The 25,738-nt window shown below is 35.3% G+C and overlaps 2 protein-coding genes and 1 long non-coding RNA gene across 5 annotated transcripts in view; 2 read left to right on the forward strand and 1 right to left on the reverse strand.

Annotated features, from left to right (window-relative positions):
* Window positions 1–1,183, reverse strand: part of LOC139689445 (TOM1-like protein 2) — a 28,605-nt gene extending 27,422 nt beyond the window's left edge. For 2 of the 3 annotated variants that reach the window (XM_071586582.1, XM_071586575.1), the window contains exon 1: window positions 1,091–1,183. In XM_071586582.1, the coding sequence (XP_071442683.1) occupies window positions 1,091–1,154 (64 nt within the window). In that variant the 5' untranslated portion in view covers window positions 1,155–1,183. Of the gene's footprint in view, window positions 1–46; window positions 391–1,090 lie in introns of those variants that run through there. The other variant, XM_071586589.1, reaches the window with a different exon arrangement.
* A 54-nt stretch (window positions 1,184–1,237) lies between these two features.
* On the forward strand, window positions 1,238–16,304 carry LOC139700763 (uncharacterized). Its single transcript, XR_011703885.1, has 3 exons — window positions 1,238–1,462; window positions 13,751–14,031; window positions 16,257–16,304. It is a non-coding gene; the product is annotated as an uncharacterized lncRNA (long non-coding RNA).
* Window positions 16,305–16,317: 13 nt separating this feature from the next.
* On the forward strand, window positions 16,318–25,400 carry LOC139700749 (dynein regulatory complex subunit 3-like). Its single transcript, XM_071599185.1, has 8 exons — window positions 16,318–16,466; window positions 16,688–16,828; window positions 17,459–17,750; window positions 19,787–19,852; window positions 20,357–20,581; window positions 21,262–21,324; window positions 23,968–24,044; window positions 25,146–25,400. Exons 1-8 carry the CDS (start codon window positions 16,447–16,449, stop codon window positions 25,282–25,284), a joined length of 1,023 nt encoding a protein of 340 aa, XP_071455286.1. The 5' UTR covers window positions 16,318–16,446; the 3' UTR covers window positions 25,285–25,400.
* The last annotated feature ends 338 nt before the right edge of the window (window positions 25,401–25,738 follow it).

Genomic DNA, 25,738 nt, shown 5'->3' on the forward strand with positions numbered 1-25,738 from the left:
AATCACACGATTAATTAGAGCATAGAAAAAGTTAAGTGTCGGAAACCTTATTTCCTAATTCCTGAAACGGCGAGCTTCATTCCAGTTCCTGTCTCTTGGAAGACTTCGTTGCACCATTCGAAAAAATAAGGGCAATATGGGCTCATGCCTCCCTAAAGACCTTACTTCCATTATGCACAAAATAAATACGATTCTATGATACAGTAATCCTAATATAAAAATATCTTTCTTCGAGTGCCTGCCAGGCTGCATAGTGCACATTTTAGGGGCGCGAGTCAATTATTTGCAGCAGAAGTACATGCCCTGTGCAGGCTGTACTGAAATTATTGAGAAACTACGCCTAATATTGGAAGAACGATGAAATTTACGCAATTGTCAAAGGGTTCGCATCCTAAAAACAGAATGGAAAACTTAAATACAATAGCTGACGAAACACAATGACTGGACGACTTTATACTTGGGCGATTAAAAGCAAACCAGTTCCAATAACCGGACTTGGATATCATTTCGGAAACTGATTAAGCTCTTAAAGCTGATAAGTCATCAGCCTCTCCGTACTTCATCGCTTTAATAGTAACTTCTCTAGTACTACAACATAAAGCAGAAAATAAAAACGTTGTTAATGAATCAACTATGGCTGAGAATTGGTTCTTCGTGGAAATAAATAAGACCCAACTCCTGTTTCATACATATCCGACTAAATTCGACAATAAAATCCATCTCAAAAGGGTGGGTGGGCAGAAACGCAATTTACATAACAAGGTAACTGTTAAGCAGTGAAGTCGTCCAAAAAACAATTACAGAGCGTTTTCGATAACATTAAGTATATTCGTATTATTGCTACTACTGCTTCTTCCTCAAGGGCCATACAAATTCTAAAGTACTATAAAATATCAATTATATTTCCGACAATATAGGAATAAGCTGACTCAAAATTAACGACTCAGACAGTCACTTGTTAAAGGGAATGGTGACAGATACATAGCACCGATTTAAATGGAAAATAATTCCCAAAGGATAGTTTAAAGCGCCCAGGTTTCTTGTACGTAATCAGATTATTATTCATTCAACCAAATTTGAGCATAATTACCTATTCTCTGCCCTACTGGTGTTGCAAAAGGATTTCCACCGAAGAACGACATGTTGATAGTCATGTGATACAACACGCCCTCCCACTACTAATGAAATTTAAAATTGACTGTCGTAAAATGTTTCCATGGCAACGCGTCTTGTCCCCTAGAAACGAAAGAATTATCTTCTAACATAGCAATGAAAACAAAATAAGAAATGGAACGTTTTGATCCAGAAGTGTCGTTTAATATATTAGAGTCAGGTATTATTGATGAGGATTTAATTCGTAAAGCTTTGGATGAAGAAGGTCCCAAAGGAGAAGCTGGCCGTTTGTTACTGCAAGAGGGTATTATTTTAGCGGAAGTTACTTCAATTAGGTTGGAATTTTTAAGTAAGTTAATGGCCTCGTTTGCCATTGTCTAAATGTTGTTTACTTTATATGCACCCTGGCTATGTTCCATTACCATTATGTCTTCGTAAGGAATTATAAAATTTTCTTGCACTTTATTAAGCCATTGCCCACCGGCATTAACGTTTGTAAGCTACCTCTCTAGATGAACATGCATTGAACACTAATTTGAGGTCTTCTTCTTGAAAGTTAATAGAGTCGTGAGGTCTATAGCTAGCTTAAATTTCCCTAGTTAATGTTTTCAACTTTAGAGCAGTCGATATTCTCACTTATTCAGACTGGTTCCACTATCACAGATTACCACAGTTAAATGGGAACAAATTTATTGAACAAAGTGAATTGAAGTGTTAGTTGTTTGTGAGGAGAATCTTCCAAACAAGTATTATTATATTATAGGGATTCCTTATAATTTTTCGTCACCATTGCGTCGCTAGCAGAAAGAGTTACATTTCCACCGATTCAAAGGTAAAAGTGCGTAACTGAGGATGATGAACGTGTGACAAAAATTCGTATCTACCTCAGGTAGTTTTATTTTTCACTTACCATTGCACTTTTTGGATACGTGTGCTGTTTAGGATTTCCTTTCTCATTGTTTTGTCCGGAAATTTAAAAAAGAGGATTTACGTGTTTTATTAGACATTCACCGTTGAGAATAATTTCTGGCTTACATTAATTGAAGGCAAGAGTAAGTTACAGCAAAGCCAATGTTGATATGATGAGTAGTTGATATATATAGATGTATGTACTTATATTTAGCAAGTATCTATAAAATCGGTTTAAATTATCTCGGAAAATCTGAGTCATAAATATTTTCTCACAAAGGTTTCCTGGGATATTCCTCTTGCAGTATTGAAAACAGTTTTGGATTAAATGGCTGGCCTTTCACCGGCCAAACTTTACCCTTTCATATTACCCACCATTTGAATTACAATAAATTCATCTATTAAGTTAGGAAAGGTCATTGGAAAACTTGCCAAGTAAGGTTTTAAATCAATTGCAATTTTTAAACGATTGCTAATTGAAACAACTCTGCTCTTGAAATTATGAGACATTTTAATAGCTAATAATTATGCTCTGAGACATTCTAATGGTTAATTAACTAAACGATATGCCTATTCCATTGACAGTAAACTGTAGTTCATTTTATAAATAGGGGATAAAATGTTAAAATATAAAATCAATTATATCATGCAGAAGAATCAAATTATTCATAGATTCTTGAAGTATTCTATGGCCTGCCTCTTACCATTTTTAGTGCAAGATTTTAAGTAAGTATTTAATAAAAACTTGCGTAGATCTGTGTGTAAATCTGGAGACATGCATCCATAATTTTCCACTAATTCATAATAAGAGCATATACACATGATCTGTTGAGCTATTTTGATGTTGATTTTTGACTCTCAAGGTTTTCCATTTCTCCTGGCCCCATAAAGCTTACATATTCACCCTGAGATATATTTTCTGCTCGTTAAAAAACTTGAAAAAGCAATCTTCATGCTTGCTAAATACATAATACTTTAAGTATTAGTAAGTAGTAAATTTAATGCTAACTTAATAGTATGAAAGTAGGTTCAGCAGCTATTAATTTCTATAATTCTAAATTATGTGCCTCATTTTTTATTTTATTGTATATGCTGATTTACATGAAATTGTTTTGAACTGCACATTTTTTCTTTTGCCTTAATTCATTTTGAATTTAAAATCATTTGATATATACATTATTTTCAATTATAACATTGTAAAATAAAGGTAATTTAATATAATTAATTCTTATAAAAACTATGAAAGATAAAAAATTGTATAATACCTAATGTAATTTTATTCGCTACTTTTTAACTACCTAGATTGTTTTTATGCTAGTGTATCTTTAAAACTACATGATTTGAAAAGCATTATTTCTTTCTCTCTTTGTATCTAATCCAACAGAAATATTGGCTATTGACCATCTTTGGATGATGACAGCATTGGTCAAACTTAATCTCAGTAATAACATGATTGAAAAAATAGAAAACCTTGATGCCTTAGTCAACCTGAAGGAACTAAGTCTCTCCTTTAACTACATCAGAAATATTGAGAACTTAGATAAATTGACAAAACTTGAAATTTTGACTCTGTTTGAAAATCAAATCTTGAAAATTGAAAACTTAGATTCATTGTATAATCTCAAGATATTAAGTCTTGGGAACAACAAAATCAGTGATTGGGATGATGTAAGTACTCAAATGTCTAATATTATTCTCAGTAAGCTCTGCTGACCCATGAATGACCAAAATATTTAAGTTCTATCAGAAAACCAGATGGCTGAGGATGTGAGGCAAATCAGGAATTGGTGATAATAACCTACATGAAAAGTAAATTACTTCTTTTTTTATGAAGTTTCTTCAAGCGGTTAAAATTTCAAAATGAAAAAAATCACCAGGAGTAAAAGCCCAATTGTGTGTACACTGAAAATAATTCTGAAATAAATTAGGTACTTCTTCGTAGTACATTCAAGAAGTGTTCTTAAGTCCAGGCCAGAAGCATTTCTTGTATCTCTTTGAGCATTTCTTTCGATGTAAACACTTCAAATGTCAACTCTGACATTGTACTTCGTAATACTTCTGGAAAGCTCAATCAAAATACTATACAGATGGCATCCTCCCTCAATGAACATTACCTATCTCAGATAACTCCTACAAATCAGTGTAACAGTGGCAAATATCCCCTTATTTCCAACTCTTGTAACTCGCTATTCTTATATCCCTGTTCGGAACATGAATTAACTAAGGCAATGTCCAAAATTAGTGATAAATACTCTGCAGGTCTTGATGGAATACCAGCCACTATTTTTAAGAAATCTTACGAGGCAATTAAGCATCCATTATTATTTTTAATTAACAAATCTCTAAAGGTAGGGAAATTCCCTGCCACCTTGAAAGTAGCGAAAGTCTTGCCCCTTTACAAGGGCAAAGGACCTAAAGACGATATGAATTCTTATCGGCCCATTTCATTGCTCAACCAATTCGGTAAAATATTTGAATTAATTTTTTACAATCGCTTAATATTATTTCTGGAATCCCATAACTTACTTTCTCCCAACCAACATGGTTTCAGGAAACTCAGGTCTACATCCACAGCTATATATCAAGCAGTTAACAAAATAACTTCTGATCTTGACAATAGATCTGAATCTCTTGCCTTATTTTTCGATTTTTCGAAGGCGTTTGATGCTGTCAATCACAACCTCTTACTTCGAAAAATTGAATGCCTGGGAATAAGAGGGACTTCCCTAGACTGGATTAGATCCTATCTCCTGGACAGAAAACAATGTGTAGCCTTAAGTAAACAAGGAAGAGAGTTCCTTTCTCCAGTAAAAAGTGTTCTATGTGGTGTACCCCAGGGATCTGTCCTGGGCCCAATCTTGTTCCTTATGTACGTAAATGATCTACCAACATTACTGAACTCTGTACCAGGCGTGCTGCCTGTCGTCTATGCTGATGACACAAATGTCCTCGTGTCTGCCTCCTCTGTAGACACACTAATATTAACCTCTGTTTCCGTTACCCAGCTGTTACATGAGTGGTGTCTCCTCAATTCCCTCCTCCTCAATGTTAGTAAATCTTCTTTAATTTACTTTGCTAATAAGAATAAATCAGCTGCTTGCATAACTGTAAATATTGATAACGAACTTATTGTACAAAAAAGTAAATCATGTTTTCTAGGCATCTCTATTGACAGTCGTCTGTCTTGGGATGACCATATTCTCAAACTTCGTAATAAGTTGAGTTCACTCTGTCATCTTATCAGATTCATTAGGCATACCATCAATACTGAGGTCTTATTGTCTCTTTATTTTAGTGAATTTTACTCTCATGTTGTTTATAGTATTCTTTTATGGGGCCCTACACCTAATGCAAATATTATATTTAAAATTCAAAAACGGATCATCCGACTTATTTGCTTTGCTACTCATGCAGCATCCTGTCGTCCCCTCTTTAAAAAATTGAAAATTTTACCCATTCCCTGCGTGTATATGTATTGCGCATCTTTGTATGTCAAAAGCAACTTCTCTAGTTATCTTTCCAATGCCAACGTTCACAATTATAACACAAGGCATTCTGCTGACCTCCACCAAAACTTTGTCAGAACCTGTACCACCGCCCATGGACCTAAACATATGGGCCTCAGGATTTTTAATAAACCTCCTAAAGAACTGAAAGCACAACATAAGCTGCCTATATTTAAGCTCAACCTTCAGAAATATTTACTCTGTAAAATGTTTTATTCTATTAATGAACTTCTTGTCCCATGAGTTTCTTTGTATTTAAACATGTACTTAGTATTTATCATTTCTTTATATAACATTGACGTGTCCTATATCTGTGCTTGTTTTTTACAATTGTACAAATCTGCTGGGCAAATAAAATTACTTACTTACTTACTTACTTTGTCACCGCTTCTCCTTTCCTCCATTCCCTAATGCTGGACTCTTCCACATTAAATTTTCTTGCAGCCTCGCGATATCCCTTTTCTTTCGTGAAATTAATGACTTCTAACTGAAACATCGCTGTACACAATTTTCTTCTCCCAATATTTTTCTTTGTGGGTATTTTTCTTGAGAAAATTCTAAATTACAAAAGCTTAACTCAATTCAGGTTTGAAACAATCGCCATGTAGGTAGCCACTTTCATGGAACTTGCAAGGTGTCTAGAACAGCTGAGCCCCAGTACTAACAAGTGAAGTAAAGCAAACTTAACAAGAAAATTCTATTTCATTAATTCTCATATTTTTTAATATTTGATTTGCTGAAAGTTAATTTATTTAGCAAATAAAAGGGCAAATAAATCTATGCCTTGTTTCGACTTACGAATCATAGCAAAAAAGCAATAACTCAGCATATTCTGTTGGCCTGTAAATATTGTTTATTTTTTTATCCTTTTGTTGTTGGCAGTTAATTTCAATCACCTGGCTCTAATCTTCTGTATACTTACGGTAGATATAGCCACAGGGGCAAGCATGATTCCATGTATTCATTGGTTGTTGCCATCTTTTAGTGTATGGATATATATGAATTTTTTACTCACACACACACTATATATATATATATATATATATATATATATATATATATATATATATATATATATATATATATATATATATATATATATATATATATATATAATATTTATATTATCAGTCAAGGGTAAACTTATGGTAGATTTTGGACAGTCGCTAACAATTATATGTCCTAGATAATTGTTATTTATTTTAGCCTTATAAGTTCTTACCTTCTAACTTGCTTCATTCCATCTAAAAAGCCAATTCTCTCTCTTCCACTGTCCCACATACCTAACATTCTCCCTTCAAAATCAAAATATCCCTGCTTACAACATCTGACTACCTTTATTATTTTCCCCATCTTCATTTTCTGCCCCTCAACTTTTGCATAATATTTGCTTCTCTTATGATTCCACATTGGAAACTTTGTGATTCATCATCCTCTCCGCCCAAATTATTGTCTCAATTCTCATTTATATTCATATTCCAAAAACCTCTCCACTTGTCCTCTTACCTCAGAGATCAGGTTTCCAACCCATGCAGTGTTATACTTCATTGTGAAGTCTTTACTAATCTTTTCTTTATTTGGTGTGCCTGCCATCAATTTGCTTCCCGCAAATGCTTCTTTTGTCTTTTAAAATAAAATTATAAAAATAAATATCTTAAAACAAAATAATTTATTGAAATGGTATTACATGTTCCTCTTCTCTTTCTAACCATAAACAGATCCTTAGCTATTTATTTATTCAATTTTGTTGCCTCTACGGGTGATTCTCAGTTCTATGTTAGCTTCTTGTGAAATTTAACTTTTCCTTGAGTCCTTAAAAACACTCAGGCTACACTTTTGAGAATGTAATCAGTTGATCTAAGTATGTCTTCCATCCATATTACTTTTGCAGTAAAAATATTTATGATTCCAAAAAATCTCATCCTCCAATTTTTCATTAAACTCTTTGATAAGCGTTTAAGGAAAAATTTAAATTCTACAAGCATATTATCTATTCCTATTGTCCTATTGTACCTCATTGCCTATAGCAATTCTTCTGTCTCACTAATTTATATTCCTGGACCCAATCTCCCCTCATCTATCACATTCCTTTTCTGTTTCTCATCCAGCAGGCTAAAGCTTTATGATAACTCTACCCTCACCTATAAAACCTTCTCAAAGGTTGTTTTGTAGGAAGGTAAGAGAAGGTAGAGTTCACCCAATAATAAGCCCAACAACTTGTGAAATTAATACATCAAGGTTGTGGGACCAGTTCCTTTCCCTGTGCTGCCTATGGTTTCCGAGGAAGTTCTGGCACCCAAAAAAAACACAGCTTGGGTGAAGCTAGGGGTGCTCAGAGACATGTCCAAGAATCAAAACCAGGACCTCCAGTCAGTAATCCAACACACTACCCCTGGACTACCATTTCCCCACCATGCCCTTCTATAAAATGGAAATTATATCAGGATTTTCTTAGTAGATTTCCTTTCTTTTTACTTCTTTTTAAAGCTTCATATTCTACTTTAGTACCCTTTTACCCAGTTAAATCTATTTAAATTTTCATTATCTTAAAACTAAATTATGATCTGAATCTGCATTCATCTCTGGAAAGCCTTGTGAGTAATGATGGTCTTCCTAGCTCTATGTCGAACAATTATGTAATATGATCTATGCCTTCCTGTTTCTCCTGGAATTGTTAATATATGACTATATTTATGGTGATTTTTGAACCAGATGTTATATTATTAAAGTTTATTATACAAAACTCAATTGCTTGTAATTTGTTTTTCCCTTTGGTATTTCTCCCTTCACCTTTTCCTGCATTTCAAACCCACATCACTATTACGTATGATGTTATATGAATTTCCTGTAGGGTTCTCTATCATTTCTTCTAATTTACTATTAAAAGCTCTCTATAGCTTCCTTCCTCTACTACTTGTAGGCATGTATACCTGAATTATCACAAGATGGAACATGTCTGCTTTTATCTTTACCATTAAAATCTCATCACTCACATGTTCACCAATCTAATCCCAGGTTAGTATTCAGTGCTATGGCCAACCCATGTGTGACTCTTCTCCCCCTGCTGTGAATTGATCAGTGATTATCTCTCCAATAATTCCTGTTAATCCCTTCATCTATACTCATCAAAAACCTTACATCTATACTTTCCATCTCCATTTTTCTCTTGATGTTGTCTGACTTCCCTGTCCTAAAAATAATCCTAGCATTTTATTCCCCTACTATTATCATAAGCAGTCTTCTACTGAGTCTTCTTCCTCTTAACTGCCAGCTCAATCGTGCAAAGATTTTGTATGAAGACATCCATAGAGGCCTTGCCACCACTGCTGTCAGACATGACGACTTGCCCAGTGCGTATGGGTCAAATAGTTATGGTTTCCCGTCACCTTCCTTGATAATATTTTGAAGTGCTACACTATCACTCAAGCGGACATGGTGATCAGACACTTTGGCAGCTCCCTCACTGAGGGACAGATGCTGTATGGACTACATTTCATCTGGCTCCTTTTCTTTGACCTATTTGACATGGATACTCCTTCCAAAAGCAATTGTCCTTTTCCTTTCCATTATAGCTCTCGTGGTCATTGGAAAATACAAACCTTTCCACCACATTAAGGCCCAAGCAAGGGAAATATATTTAATACAAAAAACGCCTTAATATTCTTTGATCTAAATAGTATGATTATTCTTTAGAGAACTTGTAAATTTTGCATCCTACATATGGATAATGGCCTATTTATAACTGAGCAATTAGAAATTTAACCAACCATAAGAAAGTTATGCACAAATATTTTTCTATGGTATTCATTGACACTACAATATTGGGTATATTTATTATAGGTATAAAGTATTGGATAAATGGTCTTAGTACATGAATGTCAGTGCTCAAGATATCCCAGTCAGAAGCACATATTCCATCGAAACCAGATGTATTTTTCCTGCCAGAGTGGAATGCACTTCCCTGCATAGGAGTAAATTGTATGTTGGTATTACAGTAAAAAATTTAAATGACTAACTCCAATTGTCAACCCAAAGGTTTGATAGGTGAGGTTAGAGTTCATTCAATACTAAGCTCAAAGATAAGTGAAATCCACATTTGTTGGTGGGGAGGCCAGTTTTTCACCCAGTACCCCCTGAAGTTTTTCTGGAAGATCTTGGGCTTGTAAATTTACCCAACTTGAGTAAAGCTGAGGGTGGCCAGCAGTGTTTCACTGCTGTATAAAAACCTTTTGCAGAAAATATAGTCAATAAATCACATAATTTTCCTGTGATCCCAAATGAGTGAGGAGTATTATTAAATACAAATTTTACAAGATTTTCTTCAAAAGAAGGTGATGTGGTGATGTTGGTTTGTAAATCAGCCAATTGAAAATTGGGAAAGTATGATCGAACAGTCAAAAATATTTGCTTGATGAGTCTCCACGCTTTTATATATGTGTATGTTCAGAGTAATGATTGACATGTAACCTTCTATACCCTAATTAAATGTGTAATGGCATCATTTTATAGCTGACAGCTCTTAGCTGGCCTTTAATTTCATTCACTTTGCCATGCCTTCTTTCAACTTCTCTTGAATTAAGGTATTGAGTTATGGGGTCATTCCACACATGTTAAACAAATCTTTCTACTACAAAAGAGAGCTAGACATTCTATTGCTAAAACACTACCATCTGATTCCTGTAATCCATTTTTATTACATGTCGAATCATGGCTGTAATTAGTTTATATACCTTTATGGCTCTAAATGAAAAGAAGTTAATCTAGAAACTTACCAATTAAGATCTCACACCCATAATTTCACCATTAGGGGTAAAGTTAATTTGAATGCTACTTATTATTGACTGCCCTCACAACTCACTTCATAACATGAATAGCAAAGAGTATAAAAGGTTGCCAACTCAGTTGAAATCAAACTGTAACCCAAATATCAAAAATAGGGTATATACCTGGTTACTTGCTAACCTACTTCACTGATTTGATGAATTTTTTTGTGGCAATCTTCATCATATTTAAGATTGATGTTTGCATATTAAGTAATATTCATATTGATGGCATTAATATGGTTGTAAAATTTATCAGAATTAATAAAGTATATTATTATTATTCAGTCCTGGATTCATCAGAATGAAGATAGGTCTCCTTCAGAGACTCCATCCTACAATCTGTTTCACTTAATCAGACCCACTATACATACACGTACCTACATACTGCCCCCTCCAAAAATGCCTCACAATGGCTGCGTGAATAGAATTTGATGGGGAAATTACAATGGTATATGTACTATATTTAGAATACATACTGAATACTTGGGAATCAGAAGGTTCAAAGGTTAATTAAGGAAAAAAGCCACTTATTGAAACCATATGAAAAATTAAATGTTACAGAAACCAAGATGGTAGCCTATACATTCACAAAGGGAGCTGGACTTGACGAACAAAGACTAGATACAGTAGATCATAAATTTCAGTAAGACTGAGAACGCTCCAGTTGTTCTGATTAAATAATGAAGACCCTGTGCATGTCTACAGAGTAGGTCATCTGGATAAAATAAGGGCTTAATATTTCCTCTAGTTTATTTAATTTTTTGATCAAATTAAGATTTACTGTGCATACATCAAAGTTAACAATTGAGGCTCAAACTCAGCGAAATTTGTATTATACATGTATTGTTTTCATTACTTTTTCTGTACAAACACTTCATAAATACCTTCTTTTCCCAGTTAAAAAAAATGGCTCATTTCTTAACAGCCTTTACCACATGCATCAGCAGAAACTATGTGCATTGTATGATATAGATATTTTGGTTGTATTTTTCTCTCGTTTTCATATGACATGAGTGAAAAAATAAAGGGTTTAAATATTAATCAATATTTAAAATATTTTAAGTAAAATGGCATGAGCTTAACCAATTGGCAGAATAGATAGGATTTTACTCAAGTGTTACTCTATATACAATTATACACTTAAAAGGTAATGGATACCATTCAACCCCACCCAAGTTGTAAGATTTTCTGCAAAATGTAGGAAGTAGAAACAGCTGCCCCTTCCCTCTACAGTGGATGGATCAAAATAAAATTTTTTTGATCAATAGTTTTCAATTTAACTTATGTCTAGTGATTTTGTTTATATTTCTTTTTTATAATTATGTATTTCACTTTAATAAGTAGAGGTACTTATAGGTACAAATATATTTTAAGTCATTAATAATAGTGATAATAAATTTGAATTTTACTTAAAATGTATTAAGTAAAATTAAATAAAAATCACTCCTTTGTAATATGGTAGTATTCCATTCAAATTTTGCAATTTTAAAATTGAATTCATCACAATGCCCCTTCTCATTTTCCTCCCATCATTGTTGAGTATACAAGAGAAGTGCTGTCTTCTTTGTCTCACCTGATGATGATGCGAATGCAAACATGTAACCTCAGTGGTGTTACTTGGTTAATTTGATTGTATACAAATATCCACTTATAAATGTAAAATATATTCAAGATCTTTAGAACCAATGAGAGTTGGAGGCAGATAAATTATTGATTACTGTTGAATGCACCCAATGTGTTTAGTTGCACCTCTAGGTGTCCCGGGTATGATACCAAGAATTCTAGTGCAATGATTCTCATAAGACTATACTAGTTTTGGAGACTTTAATGCCATGGGAAAATGTCTTAAGGAATTAAATCGTAACTTAAAGGGATTGTGCGAGGGTAATCCCAAGAAGTACCCAACCCAACAAAGAAAACACAAATATTTTGGAAAAAAATGTATTTATTTTTCAGCATAATCTCCTTTCAGCTCTTTACACTTTTCCCAGCAATATTCAATAAGTTTGATACCCTTTTTATAATAAGAACTGTCTTGCTCCTCAAAAATAGCCATTAATTGCCGACATCACTTCTTCACGGTTGGAAAATATTTGACCACCGAGCCATTTTTTCTAGTTTGCAAACAGAAAATAATCCAAGGGAGGCTAAATCTGGCAAATAGGGTGCATGAGGTGGCAATTCAAACTTGAATTTATGAATTTCGGCCATTGCAATAATGGATTTGTGAGCTGGTGCATTGTCTTGATGAAACAACACTTTCTTCTTAGCCAAATGCAGCTGCTTTTGCTTGATTTCTTTGCTCAAATGTTGTAATAACGGCCTCGTTTAAACTCTGCTACCCAATATTTTACTGTTGTAAATGAAGGAGTAGACTCACCCAGAGTAGAATCTAGTTCAGCTTATATACTGACTGGGCTGAGGCCTTTCAAATAAAAGTATTGTATGACATAACGATGACCAATTTTCTCCATTTTCACAAATTCACTGAAAATATTCACTATTGATGGCTGCCAAACAAATACTAAACAATGTGGCATCTTCAAACTTGAAACATAGGCTTTATAGATTGTATTCTTTCCAATACAGTGATATTATTCAAACAACTACAGCCATCTCCAGGTCAGGCCAGGTACTTCTGGGTCCACCCTTGTATAAGCCTATAAAATATATCCATAATGTAGGGGCAATGTCCAGAGGAGGCTATTTCTATCTTTCTTTTACATTTTCTAACGTTTGATTGAATTTAAAACTGCTCATAATGAGATGACTGTAAATGAATTAAGGGTGGAAAAAAATTGGTAACTAACATTTAATGCTCAATTCATTAAAAATATTACAATTTGAAAAATAGAATTGCTACTAAAAATTTTCATGGGAAGAAATGATAATTGTGAATGCTAATAATCTAATATATGAAGCTTTATCAAATTTTGAAGTTTTATTTGACATCAGATGATAGAATAAGTATACTCTGAGTTGTATGAGGCGAGTATAATGAAGGTAGTGCACTCTTTTATGACAGGGTTAAAGTTCAGCGAGCATGCCAAATTATACACATGTGTATGCAAAATTTAAATAATTTTGGAACTTTACTGCATATAAACCCAGTTTTTGGCATATTTATGACCAATTGTTTGAATCCATAGTCTCAGGAAGCAAATCAAATGCATAGTAAAACAGAAATTGCTTTTAAAAGATGAAAGAACATAGTACATCAATTACATATAGGTCATGAGTTAGAACAATTACATTCATAAATGATTCTCTGATGGAATCCAGTTGTTTCCAGTCTGACAAAAAATATTTAATGTAGGGGCCTAGGTGCAACGTATTTAAAATGAAAAATTTGAATGACATGGGAGGAAATAAACTGAACTTAATTTCTTTTCCAAATAGATGGTATACCTGAGAAAATTCAAAGGCTTATATTCCCTCAACATGGCAGGGAATCCATGCTGCTCAAAGAATCCACTAGGAGATGGAAAAAGACTAAAGCCAAATGATAATGTAATAGTAGAAGAAGTGGATACTAGATTTGGAGAGGGTGAAGGAATAGATCCACAGCAAAGGAAAGATGAATTCCGCAAGTATGCCGTGGCAATGCTTCCACAGTTACACTTTTATGAATACAGGCTTGTAGATGTGGAAGAACGAAGAGAAGGACAAGAGAAGTACAAGTAAGATTATAGAAAATATATGTATCTATTTATTTGTTTAAAGACTATCCAACGGAACAATTATCAAGCAAACATTTTACAACCACAAATACGTAAACCCTGCATGGAGGAAAACCTACCTAGCTGGGAATCATACCTGAAACCCTTAGAACAGCACCAGGTGATGGTATTATCCCACCACCACCAAGGCTAGTGAATGTTTTAGAATCAGTATTCAAGATAGATTTATTATTTGATATTAGAATACCCAAATTAACTGACATATCAGATTGACCCCGACAGTAGCCACCTATTTGGCAGCGCTGGACATGGCCACCCTGTAACAACACTCCTGAGCCTCTGACCATTACAATGGAAATCAAACCCAATGTATGCCGGTGACTTGGAGGTGGATATCTGTAGATGTAGGAGAATCAATAATAAATAAGGTTATATTGGCAAAGAGATAAGGGGCAAAACTTGACAAAAGTTGAAGAGAGACCTTTTTCAGTTTTAGCCCACTGCTAGTTAAATACTTTGCATCTTCAAGTCTCATGTGATGAGTAATTTAAATATTAATCATATACCATAAACACAGTAATCAACCTGAAGGTCGGTTTGGTAGGTGACGGTAGAGTTCACCCAGTACTAAGCCCGACGGCGTGTGAAATTCACACATCAGGGTAGCGGGGCCAGTTCCTTTCCCTGTGCTGGTTATAATTCTTCAGGAAGATCTGGTACCCAAAAAATCACCTAGCTTGGGTGGAGCTGCAGGTGCCCAGAGACTTGCCCAGGAATCAAACCCAGGACCCTCCAGTCAGTAGTCCAACGCTCTACCCACTGGACTACCATGACCCTAATCATATATATACTTTAATTATTTTTCTCTGAAAAATCGTAAAGTCCCCAGTGATCTGTGTATCCCCTGAGATCCTAATGCTTTTAGCATGTCATAAGGTCTCCCAGGGGTTTGGCCCCTGGGAGACCTGATGACATGCTACGAGGGTCATCCGGAAAGTAGTACCCGTTTGTGAAATAAAGACGCAAAAGTAAATATTAACAAACATAAAAAATTTTATTTGAAAGAGGATACTTTAAACTACTTCTCAACATAATCTCCAAGCAAATTAAGGCATTTGTCATAACGTGTGACAAGTTTCTGTATTCCTGCTGCATAGTCCTTCGCCGCCAGCTCATTGAGATACGTGAGGGACCCATCTTGCACAAATTTTTGCATAATGCAGATGGTGTTTAACAATTTCATGAACAATTGTTCGAGAAACATTGGGAAAATGCTCACAGATGTCATCAATTGTGACGCGCCGATCGTTCCTCACGAATTCGTCAACTGAGCTCACCAGTTGGTCTGTAATGACAGACGGTCTCCCCGAACGCTCATCGTCGTGTGTGTTCCCCCTCCCCATGTTGAAGTTGCGACACCACCGCCGAACAGACGACTCGTCCATTACATTGTCTCCATACACCTCCTTTAATTGGCGATGAATATCACATGGGCGAACGTTTCTTGCATTGAGGAATTTAATCACTGCCCTCACTTCACAACTGGCGGCGTTCTCAATTTTTTTAAACATTGTAAACAATCACAGAAACAACACAGGCAATGCTAGCGTCACGCAACTTGGCTCAGAGAAGGCAGACAAGCCACTGAAGCTATCTGACCTCGTCCAGCGGCTACTCGCGTCGTCAGCACTTCATGCGGCACGAACGGGTACTACTTTCCGGATGACCCTCGTAAAACATAAATTGGAAACATAAATTATTCAATTACAGTTCATCAAAAGAATTTCATTTCAACAAACACACGAGCGCATTTCCAAATAAATTCATTCAATCATGAACTCTTGGGGCTTCTATAACTATCTATCAGTCTTTTAAAAAAAAAATCAATCATGAAAAGATTCTCCAGTAGACAGCACCTATGGAATTTCTGACGCAGGTGTTTAAGTCATTCCTTAAAATCTAAAATCACATGGGGATGGATCTCTCGCAAGATAAGCCATTGTAAAGCTTTTCAAAATGCACAATCTCACCAGTAAGCCTACACACATTCTGACAGTCAATGATAGATGGCAGTCTATCGTGTAAAAACCAAAACTAGGGAATTTGCTATTTACTTACAGCACTACATAAATACATATTTTTGTTTGGACAACATACGCTGATTGCCTAGTTAAATAAATGGTGATCATTAATCCTTTTTAAATTATTATTGTGCAATCTTGTAGGCGAAAATTGATGAACCTAAAGAATGAGGAGGAAAAGGAAGATCAGGTCCATCGTCAAACCCAAGAGGAGGAGAATCTGGTGAACAAAGAGAAAGCAGCATGGGTTGAAAACCTCCGTGGGAGTGAGTTATTCAGGGAAATTTTCAAAAATGATCCATATGGGGATGCTCTTATCACCCTGGATGAGACGATGCAGGAGATATATGAAGAGTAGGTGCAATTGAGTAAATGTCAGCAATTCCATTCTCATGCCCTTGCTATTATCCTTCCAAGAAGTCAAAAGAAATGCATGTACTCCAGTGTTTTCCATGATATTGGCTGGTTTATAATTTATACTTTCTTTGGTGCTTACACCACCACATGGCATTATTTTAATTATGTTCGCATGATTCAATCTTGTACCATATACCATCATTGCTTCCCTCAAACAGATTCCAAACACAGTTCACCACAGTCACGATAGACTTGTATAAAATTGGGCTGGCTAAGAAAGATGAGAGAGATGAAGAAGAAGCACAATTTGTCTTGTGTTTGGAGAAAGCAAAAGAAGGAACTCGAAAAGAAGGGGAAAGGTAGGTTCCAATTTATCAGTTTTTCTGGCATGGTACATTATGCAAAGCAAGGAATTAAGATAAAACTGATGAAGTTATGACCACTTGAAAACAGGAGTGAATGAGAGGGAAGGAGATGCCTCTTACTGAGACTAATATATAATCCACCTATGATACATATAATGGATTTTTGATGATTGTTCCTCTACTACACATGTATTGGAACAACTTCTCACATGGCTGGTTTTTCTACTATCTACCATTCCTCTCTTTAATGGTTTGGTTAAGGTGCCAGGTTTCTGTTGTTCCTGGAGGTGTTTCCACCAATTTTGAGGATAGAGATTTGATTCCGAATTTAGAATTAGTTTTCAGTTAAAAGACACTTCCCTATTACATGCAGGATACTGTGAGTGCAGTGCAGTACAATATATATTTAAAGATAATGAATGGGGCACATGGATAGTTTATGAAGCTTACCTGTACCTAATCATGTATAGTATGTGTCATGAATGATGGTTTCAAAGTACATGTAGAAAATCAGTTATTTGTTGGCTGAGGTAATTCAGTATGCAATCTGCTCCTTAATACTACCTTCCAAATGACCTCCTTTTAGAAAATATTCATGGAGCATAATTTTTTCCACTGTTCTAGTATTATGGCAGATCTTTTCAAAGAGAAGAATCACACCTTCTCTGAGATTACTCGCCTAGCCCAGCGATTAGAAGGTGGAGGTACAGTAAAGCCAGATGCCAAAGAAACGGAAACTGGCAATGGGGATTTAGGTGGCGCACTCTTGGAAGTAAGCACTCTTGGCGAAGAAGAATTTGAGGGAGAGGAACTGGTTGCGAGGATGCAAATGCTGGGAGAAGAATTCAAAGATCACTGCCATAAGGCATGGTCACAGTTAATGGCTCTGGAAACACACCTATATGAGCAAATAGAGGTTTGTAGCTCAGCAGAGAGGGATAGAGTTGCATGTCAACCTAGTTAAGGTGATGATAATGATCATTAGTTGGATTAAACCAAAAGGTAAATCCAAACATAATTGCCTGTATAGGATAGGATCTAAGCCAGATTATCAAAAAAGTAAAATAAAAATCAACTTTAAGGTAGCTTAGTTTTCAGCTTATCATATGAAGTATTTTTCCTAAATAATGGCTGAGAGAATCATTCACCATGTCATGAATAAATGCACTCGTGTATTCAATTAGTTTCAAACTCCCTAGGTTTCCCTCCTGGTTATGTTTCCATATGCAGGCCATAATTCTCTGATTATACGAGGGTCATCCGGAAAGTAGTACCCGTTCGTGCCGCATGAAGTGCTGACGACGCGAGTAGCCGCTGGACGAGGTCAGATAGCTTCAGTGGCTTGTCTGCCTTCTCTGAGCCAAGTTGCGTGACGCTAGCATTGCCTGTGTTGTTTCTGTGATTGTTTACAATGTTTAAAAAAATTGAGAACGCCGCCAGTTGTGAAGTGAGGGCAGTGATTAAATTCCTCAATGCAAGAAACGTTCGCCCATGTGATATTCATCGCCAATTAAAGGAGGTGTATGGAGACAATGTAATGGACGAGTCGTCTGTTCGGCGGTGGTGTCGCAACTTCAACATGGGGAGGGGGAACACACACGACGATGAGCGTTCGGGGAGACCGTCTGTCATTACAGACCAACTGGTGAGCTCAGTTGACGAATTCGTGAGGAACGATCGGCGCGTCACAATTGATGACATCTGTGAGCATTTTCCCAATGTTTCTCGAACAATTGTTCATGAAATTGTTAAACACCATCTGCATTATGCAAAAATTTGTGCAAGATGGGTCCCTCGCGTATCTCAATGAGCTGGCGGCGAAGGACTATGCAGCAGGAATACAGAAACTTGTCACACGTTATGACAAATGCCTTAATTTGCTTGGAGATTATGTTGAGAAGTAGTTTAAAGTATCCTCTTTCAAATAAAATTTTTTATGTTTGTTAATATTTACTTTTGTGTCTTTATTTCACGAACGGGTACTACTTTCCGGATGACCCTCGTAATAAACGGCCTTGTTTTTGTGAGTAAAATGTGAAAATGTTATCCTCATGTGTAGTAATATGAATTTATTTGCGACCTGCTTGCAAAATCTCACCCATTCTGTCTTGGCCTGATGCAATGCTTATATTATAGGGAACCTCCCCTTCTTCCCATTCCTCCCATGTTTATGCCTACCTACCATTCAATGGCCTTATCAAAGTAATGCATGGAAGTAAAGTCTCAAGGGCAATACGGATTGCACATACTGCTTTATTCATTCTCTCTTCTTCACTGTTTTTACTGAACCGACTCAATAGATAATGTGAATGGCTCAGTAAAGATTAGGTCAGCTAACAAAGCAAATGATGTATTCAACTAGCAGCTGCCGTTTAACTCCTTGCTGCTCCTCTTCACTTACTAGAGGGATAGCTTAGTTGAGGTCTTAAAATGAATGCCGACATCTGCTATCTTTCAATAAGACCAGACACTTGGGGCTGTGTTTTGGTAGAGTACTTTTAGAGGGCTCAGGTTGTATGCTGGAGATGGCAGATTTTTTTCAGGGGTATCTTGATCCCAACTTGAGGTGCTTCGTGGAGAGCACTTTTTCAGTGAATATGCTATCCGTGCGATGGGACATTAAACTGTGGACCCCTTGGTGCCTTTCATAAAGAGTAGGCTAATGCTGATGCCAGATTTCTCTCCACCCTTCCTCCATTCCCATCAATACCTAATGGCGCAAATGTCCTCAGCTGTCCCTAATAACTACTACTGCAGTTGCTGAAAAGTACAGAAAGTCCTATCCTTTCATCAGGGGTCTACTATTAACTTTGCGATGAATAATATTTTGAATGAAGCAGGATCAATACAGTAAGGTTTACTCTGGGTAAAGACCTTCATTGTTTGAACAATTTTGTTTGTGTTATGTTGCAATGACTAAAAATCCTAATGATTTTGCATATTTTCCTTCAGGATACAATATCTACATTTGAACGGAATTTATCAGAACTTGTGGCATCATTCATCGAATCTGCTCAGGTATACCATTATTACAAATATAATTTCTTCTATGTTTCATTCATTGCACCATCATCATATTGTTGTGGCTAATCTAAATTCAGCATAAAATTATGAAAATTCATTAATGCAAGGATTATGAAAATGAAATATGCTGATTTTTTTTCAATTTACTGAATATGAAACATATTTTCATACAAATTGATGCCTATAATTATGGCCATTATTCATGGAAAATATTATAAGATGGCAGATTTCCAGTGTAGTTGCTAAGTCAGAAAAAATACATAAGCATGGGTAAAGACATGATTCTAGCGATCTGGGTTGGTGGAGTTGAATTGGCAACACTCAGCTTAATTTGCTGCTGGACAGAGTTCTTTCAAGGTTATTCAAATCCTGTAATGGCCATATTTTTCTGCAAGATCTTACATTACTCAGCACATACATGAATGAGCTTACTCTCTAGATTAAAATTCTCTGGTGAAAGTGAATTTCAACTTCAATTTGAATGACCCTAATTTCCAGGTTCATTTTGTCAGCTGTCGAGAGTTTGAAGTCCAATTCCATGAAAAAATAGCCACTGCTGCCCCACGATATTTTGCTGCTACAAGAGCTCGAATCGCAGCTTACAATGCAAAAGTCTTCATACATGAGGAATCTGAATCAAGTGAACAAAACTTAGAGAGTGTTCATGATCAAAATGGGGATGTCAAGGATGACTGTCCAACAGTGCCAAGTATTTTGGAGCAAGTAATGAAGATATACCTACCAAATTATCTCTTAATTCATATATAGTGCAAGAGTACATTCCAGTTATCACTTCAAACACTTTGAAGCAAAAATGCATCAAATTGGCATTCTGTTTCTGCATCCTTGCTTCAGAGTGTTTGGTGAGCTCATACAACCACTTCAGCCTTTGGTCTGGATCTCTTGGTGTGAAGGTTTGTCACATGGCTGCTTCAGAAGAGAGAGCTTTGATGCACACTGAAGCAAGAATTAGAATGGCAACAAAGAATGTTGAAACATATGAAGTGAGAATTGGGATGCACTCTAGATGATGCATTAATTTGGAAAACTATGTACATATCTAACTTTCAACTTTTTCAATCATAAAATGTGCAAATTTCAAAAGATTTTCTAAATTACAGCTTATTGTTCGCAACAGCATATCATCTGTCCAATAAATCTCCAAATATCTAGATATGGAGGTGTTTATTTGTTTTCGTAAAATTTAATTAAATGTTCAGTGTGGGATTGATCATCTCAGAACCAAGAAGTAAAATCATCTATGATTAATGTGTATGTGATATGCATAATTCAATATAATAGAATAATGCTTAGTTGGTTAATTGCATTTTAGAGAAATTATTTAGGACACATTTAACTATCCAAACTTAACTAAATTATTTCTCTCTTTTTCATGCTGGAAGTGCTTGGAGAATAAAGATGCTTTACAGAACATGCTTATTTCTTCCCATGATTCACATCTTCAAGTAAGCATTGATACTTAGAAATAGAAAATATGTTTCCAATTAACCTGGAATGTTGAAATTTGGCATTAATATAGTTCAAGTACCACAACTAGTACGATTAATCTAAAAAATCCATGAAAGGGGCATAGGTTCACTAATTTTTTTTATGGGGAAAGGCATAAGAAAATGGTTTCAACACAGGTCCGGTTTCTTTTGCAAATTAAATGATGATGATATGATGAATGGCAAGAAACAAAATGTGAGGACAAGATTGAATTTTCTTCTGCTATTTGTTATTTATTAAATATCAATCCATAAATTTATGATTCTTTTTCAGAAATGTTTTTTTAAAATGATTTGATTACCTTTACTACGCAAGGACACTCTGACAACTTCAGTGAAACTCCTGTCTCATGCACTTTTTTGAGCTAGAGGAGGAGGGTGTGTCATTGACCATTCCTTTACTACTCATAGTTAAATTTTATTGATATTGATTATATTGTTCATTTTATGCTTAATTTCACCACTGTAATAGTATTGATTGATTGATTAGACACAAGTCTTTCGTGGGGAAAACATACTGTCTGGCACTGATTGCTCTGCATTTATGTCTGCCAGACTCAGTACATGTCATTAGTAACAGCATAAATTTTCTATGCTCTGTAGTGCAATAATGACGGCTGAATCGTTCTGAGTTGATTGAGAAAAGTGAGCATCCTGACTGTAACTACAGTAGTGCTTATATTTAGTACTTTAACACATTTGTTTATCCTTAACATAAGAAGAGTTTATTATGATGGAATTCCTTCATGAAGTAAATAAATGTGACACCAAGATGGGTTCAATTCCATTAACAGAATGAGGAAAATAAATATGCCTTCTGTACATATTTTCTTTCAGAATCAACTTGTTCAATGTAACTCTATGTTCCACAAACTTTTTATAAATATACATGCATGTGGTACTGTGAAGTCACGGTCACAATGAAAGCAGACTGCTTATCTGGAGTAAGCATAATGCATAAGAACTTCCCACTTAGCTAGACAAATGATTATTTGGCTGAATGCAGTCATTATGAGTGTACATTCTCGAGGTTGTTCAAGCAAAACAAGTTGGTAATGCTTTTTTGGATGCATTTTTGGACAATGAAGATAAAATCATCAAAAAAATTCCAGTCAAAGACTGAGTTAGGTATCCTGATAATAATAATAATAGAACATCTTTTTCGAGGCAAGATGGAAACAGATAGTTCCCTCTTCCACCTAACCCCTTGGGGAAATCCATGACGTTTAATGCCATCCTGAATGCATACGTTTGCTCTTCCTTCTTCTTCCTGGATGACTGACCATTCTTACTTCTATTATGCCGTTCAGTATCCCACTACTTTTCAATATTTCCTCCATACACTTTTTCCAACTTCTTCAAATTTTATCTAGCAGCTTCCCATCTTCTATCATCATAAGCAAAACTTTATCTAAAATGTTTATCTAACAATATATTTTATCCATTCTTTTCCATTCATATGCATCAAAGATCTCCAATATATATCTTCATCCTCTTGCCTCATAGATCAAGTAGCAGATCCAGTGCTTGTGCTCCATATTGAAATTTTGTCTTCTTTGGTGCAGTTATCATCAATTCTCTCCTTCTTGCAAATGATTCTTCCTCATAATGTCCCTGCTACTGCACCCATTTCACTCCAAAATATTACCCAACCATATGACCTGTTCAATTTACTCTAATTTATTCTCTCCTACTTTAATGCAAACATAGCTTCTTATTTCTTGAGAACTGCATGAAGTCCTCCATTAGGTGTCATTTTGGTATAATGTCCATGACAGCAAGTGGTAACGTCATCAGTTGACTTTCTCAAAATGCCCATTTTTTTATATTTTCTTTTTAATAAATGCAAAAATTTCTTAAAACATGTGAGTTTTTCTACCTAGCCTCTTTATAATTCATTCTCTCCATTTTTTTATTTTAGCAATTCTCATACTTAATTTCATAACTGCAGTCTAGTCCTATTATACTTGTAAAATCACCATCCTTGAAAAAATGTTCATCAGTCTAACCTACGACAGATGTCCGATCTTTATTTTGGAACTGTTTCCAGGGTGTATCACTAGCTAATTTTTGCAAACTACATATTTTCTAAAGGAAGCAACAAACTGTAGCCAGGGTCATGGAGAGAAAGAGAGGGAGGATCTTTGATCTATCAAACATCCCTTGCACTCCCCTACCTCTCTAGCCACCAAGAAGGGGGACCACCGGATAGAAGAACTACATAGTAGACATTGGTTCTTGCTCCATAACCATCATAGAGGATATTGCAGAGGCAAGAATCCAGTCATTCAGCTTTCTCTCTTTGATAGAGTCAGTTGTTTCTCAAGTGGAATTCTAAGAATTATTTAAATACCTATCCATTATGGTGGTAGTTGACAGCATGGGAGAGGATGGTAAAGGGGAGGAGGGTGGGGAAGTTTTTAAAGGACAAGTTTTTAATGCTCTTCGATGTGATATCAATTTTAGATTTCATGTACTCACTGCACTCCACAATTAAGTTGTGAAGACTTGGAAATGGCATATTTCTTCCTATTTCATGTTTGAATGAAAACACTTGGATCCCACGATAATGCTGATAACCAAAAACTACATGATGAAAAGATAATAGATGGAAGAGAAGATACACTCGTGAGTGAGGCTAGGGGGTGGCTGAAGGAGAAATTGGAGAAGTACACCAGGTAAGTCAAGGAGTTTTAAGGTTCCTCAACTTAACATAGAATTTAAAAATTTTATGGAAATAATTATAAGGAAAAAATATAAAGTGAAATCTGATTATTTCAACCCTGGTTATCATATATATGTTTTAAAGCTAAGACCAATCCCACAGTCAAAACCATAAGATGGGTTACACTTCCTGGTACTAATAAATTGAAATAAATTTAAAATGTAATTGAAAGCCATGGTCCAGTCATGTGATACAAACCCAAATAATTATTTATGCTTTAGGTTTTTCATGCCATCAGTTATCAAACTGAATACAGGGCCCCCTCAAGAAGAGTGGAAGGCATCTAACACGTAGTCAGTTTCATGCTGGTCATTCTGCTATAAGTTTTATTGCAATTTTCAAATAATTTATCCTGCATTCTCCATCCATTTGCTTGGTCAATGGGTTGATGGATGGGTGGTAGACAAAAGAGAAGTCAAGATTACCATGCTATTTATAATTGGTTCTCAGTGGAGATGGTGGATGGTGGAGTTTTGGCACATATTAATTTTACAGGGCTGCTTTTTCTATTCAAAATGAAAAACATTACATCAAAGACATGGTATTTTGATAAATGATCAGTATATAACATACACGTAAGAGGTACACTTATTTCTTTTATACATAAGGCAAATGAAACTAGGTGTGTGTGGACTCTAGGCTTTTTTGGAGTTTTTATGGCAATATCTTTTCATTGAGGTACCCAAGTTAATCTAGAGCACTACACAAATAATATAGCATCAATGGCAAGAGTTAATCAATAGAACGATAGCCAGTATGCTTATCTGGATAATAAATTTTCTGAACTCAGCTATGGAGTAGAATCTAATGACATTATAAAAATAATTAAATGATTTCACATAGATACTCAAAAATTGGCATTTTATGTATTGTTTATACTCCAAATGAAGGCAATCTAGATATCAAGTGAATTAATAATTAGTCAATCTGAATGCTTATTTTACTTATGAGCAATAATCAACTATGGAATAAATAATAAAACTATTATGAAATAAACACACCTATTGCATTTATGCTAAATTTGGCCATAACACTATTGCCATTCTATTTTCAGAGATGAAGTAGAAGGAAATCGCAAAAGGCTTCACGAAATTATTACTGTTACTAACCTCCTAAGGGAAGAATTAGAAGAGCTCCAGGAGTCCTCTATTTCTCTTCCAATGCTGGCAGAAATGGAAATAATGGAAGGCTGAAATACCATCAGTATATTCTGGAAGATAAAATTGTTCTGTTTTATACTGTCCCATGCTGAACAAATATGTAAGCTAAATGGCTAAAATTACAGCCTCAGTGGTCAAGCCATATTGAAATTATGAACAAACAAAATCATAATTGATGAAAAATAAAAATGTGAATGATGATAACACTTAAAGCAGCCTCACTTATTTCAATAGCTAATGATATTGATAGGTACTAATCTGATGAAAAATCAGCTTTACACTAAGTACGAAGAGAAAACAACTGCATATGGTCATATGGCAGGAATGCTATTGGAACCATATTTTTACTCAGTAAAGAATGGAATTAAATGCTCGAAACTTAATGAAACTAAAACAAGGTAGCAGTGAAACTGATAAATGATATGGGAGTTGATATTTTTCTCCGTGAAGTACTCAATAATCGACTAAATCAGTTCCCCATAGTTGG

Source organism: Hetaerina americana, unplaced genomic scaffold, assembly GCF_022747635.1.
Source record: "Hetaerina americana unplaced genomic scaffold, ioHetAmer1.1.p SCAF_1, whole genome shotgun sequence".
In the NCBI taxonomy this organism is placed as follows: Eukaryota; Metazoa; Arthropoda; class Insecta; order Odonata; family Calopterygidae; genus Hetaerina; species Hetaerina americana.

Bases quoted from the DNA above. Each gene is read 5' to 3' on its own strand.
- LOC139700749 (XM_071599185.1), top strand. From the start codon at position 16,447: ATGCAGGAGATATATGAAGA. The intron at 17,751-19,786 runs GTTTGTAGCTCA...ATTTTCCTTCAG, and splicing joins ACCTATATGAGCAAATAGAG to GATACAATATCTACATTTGA. The intron at 19,853-20,356 runs GTATACCATTAT...CCTAATTTCCAG, and splicing joins CATTCATCGAATCTGCTCAG to GTTCATTTTGTCAGCTGTCG.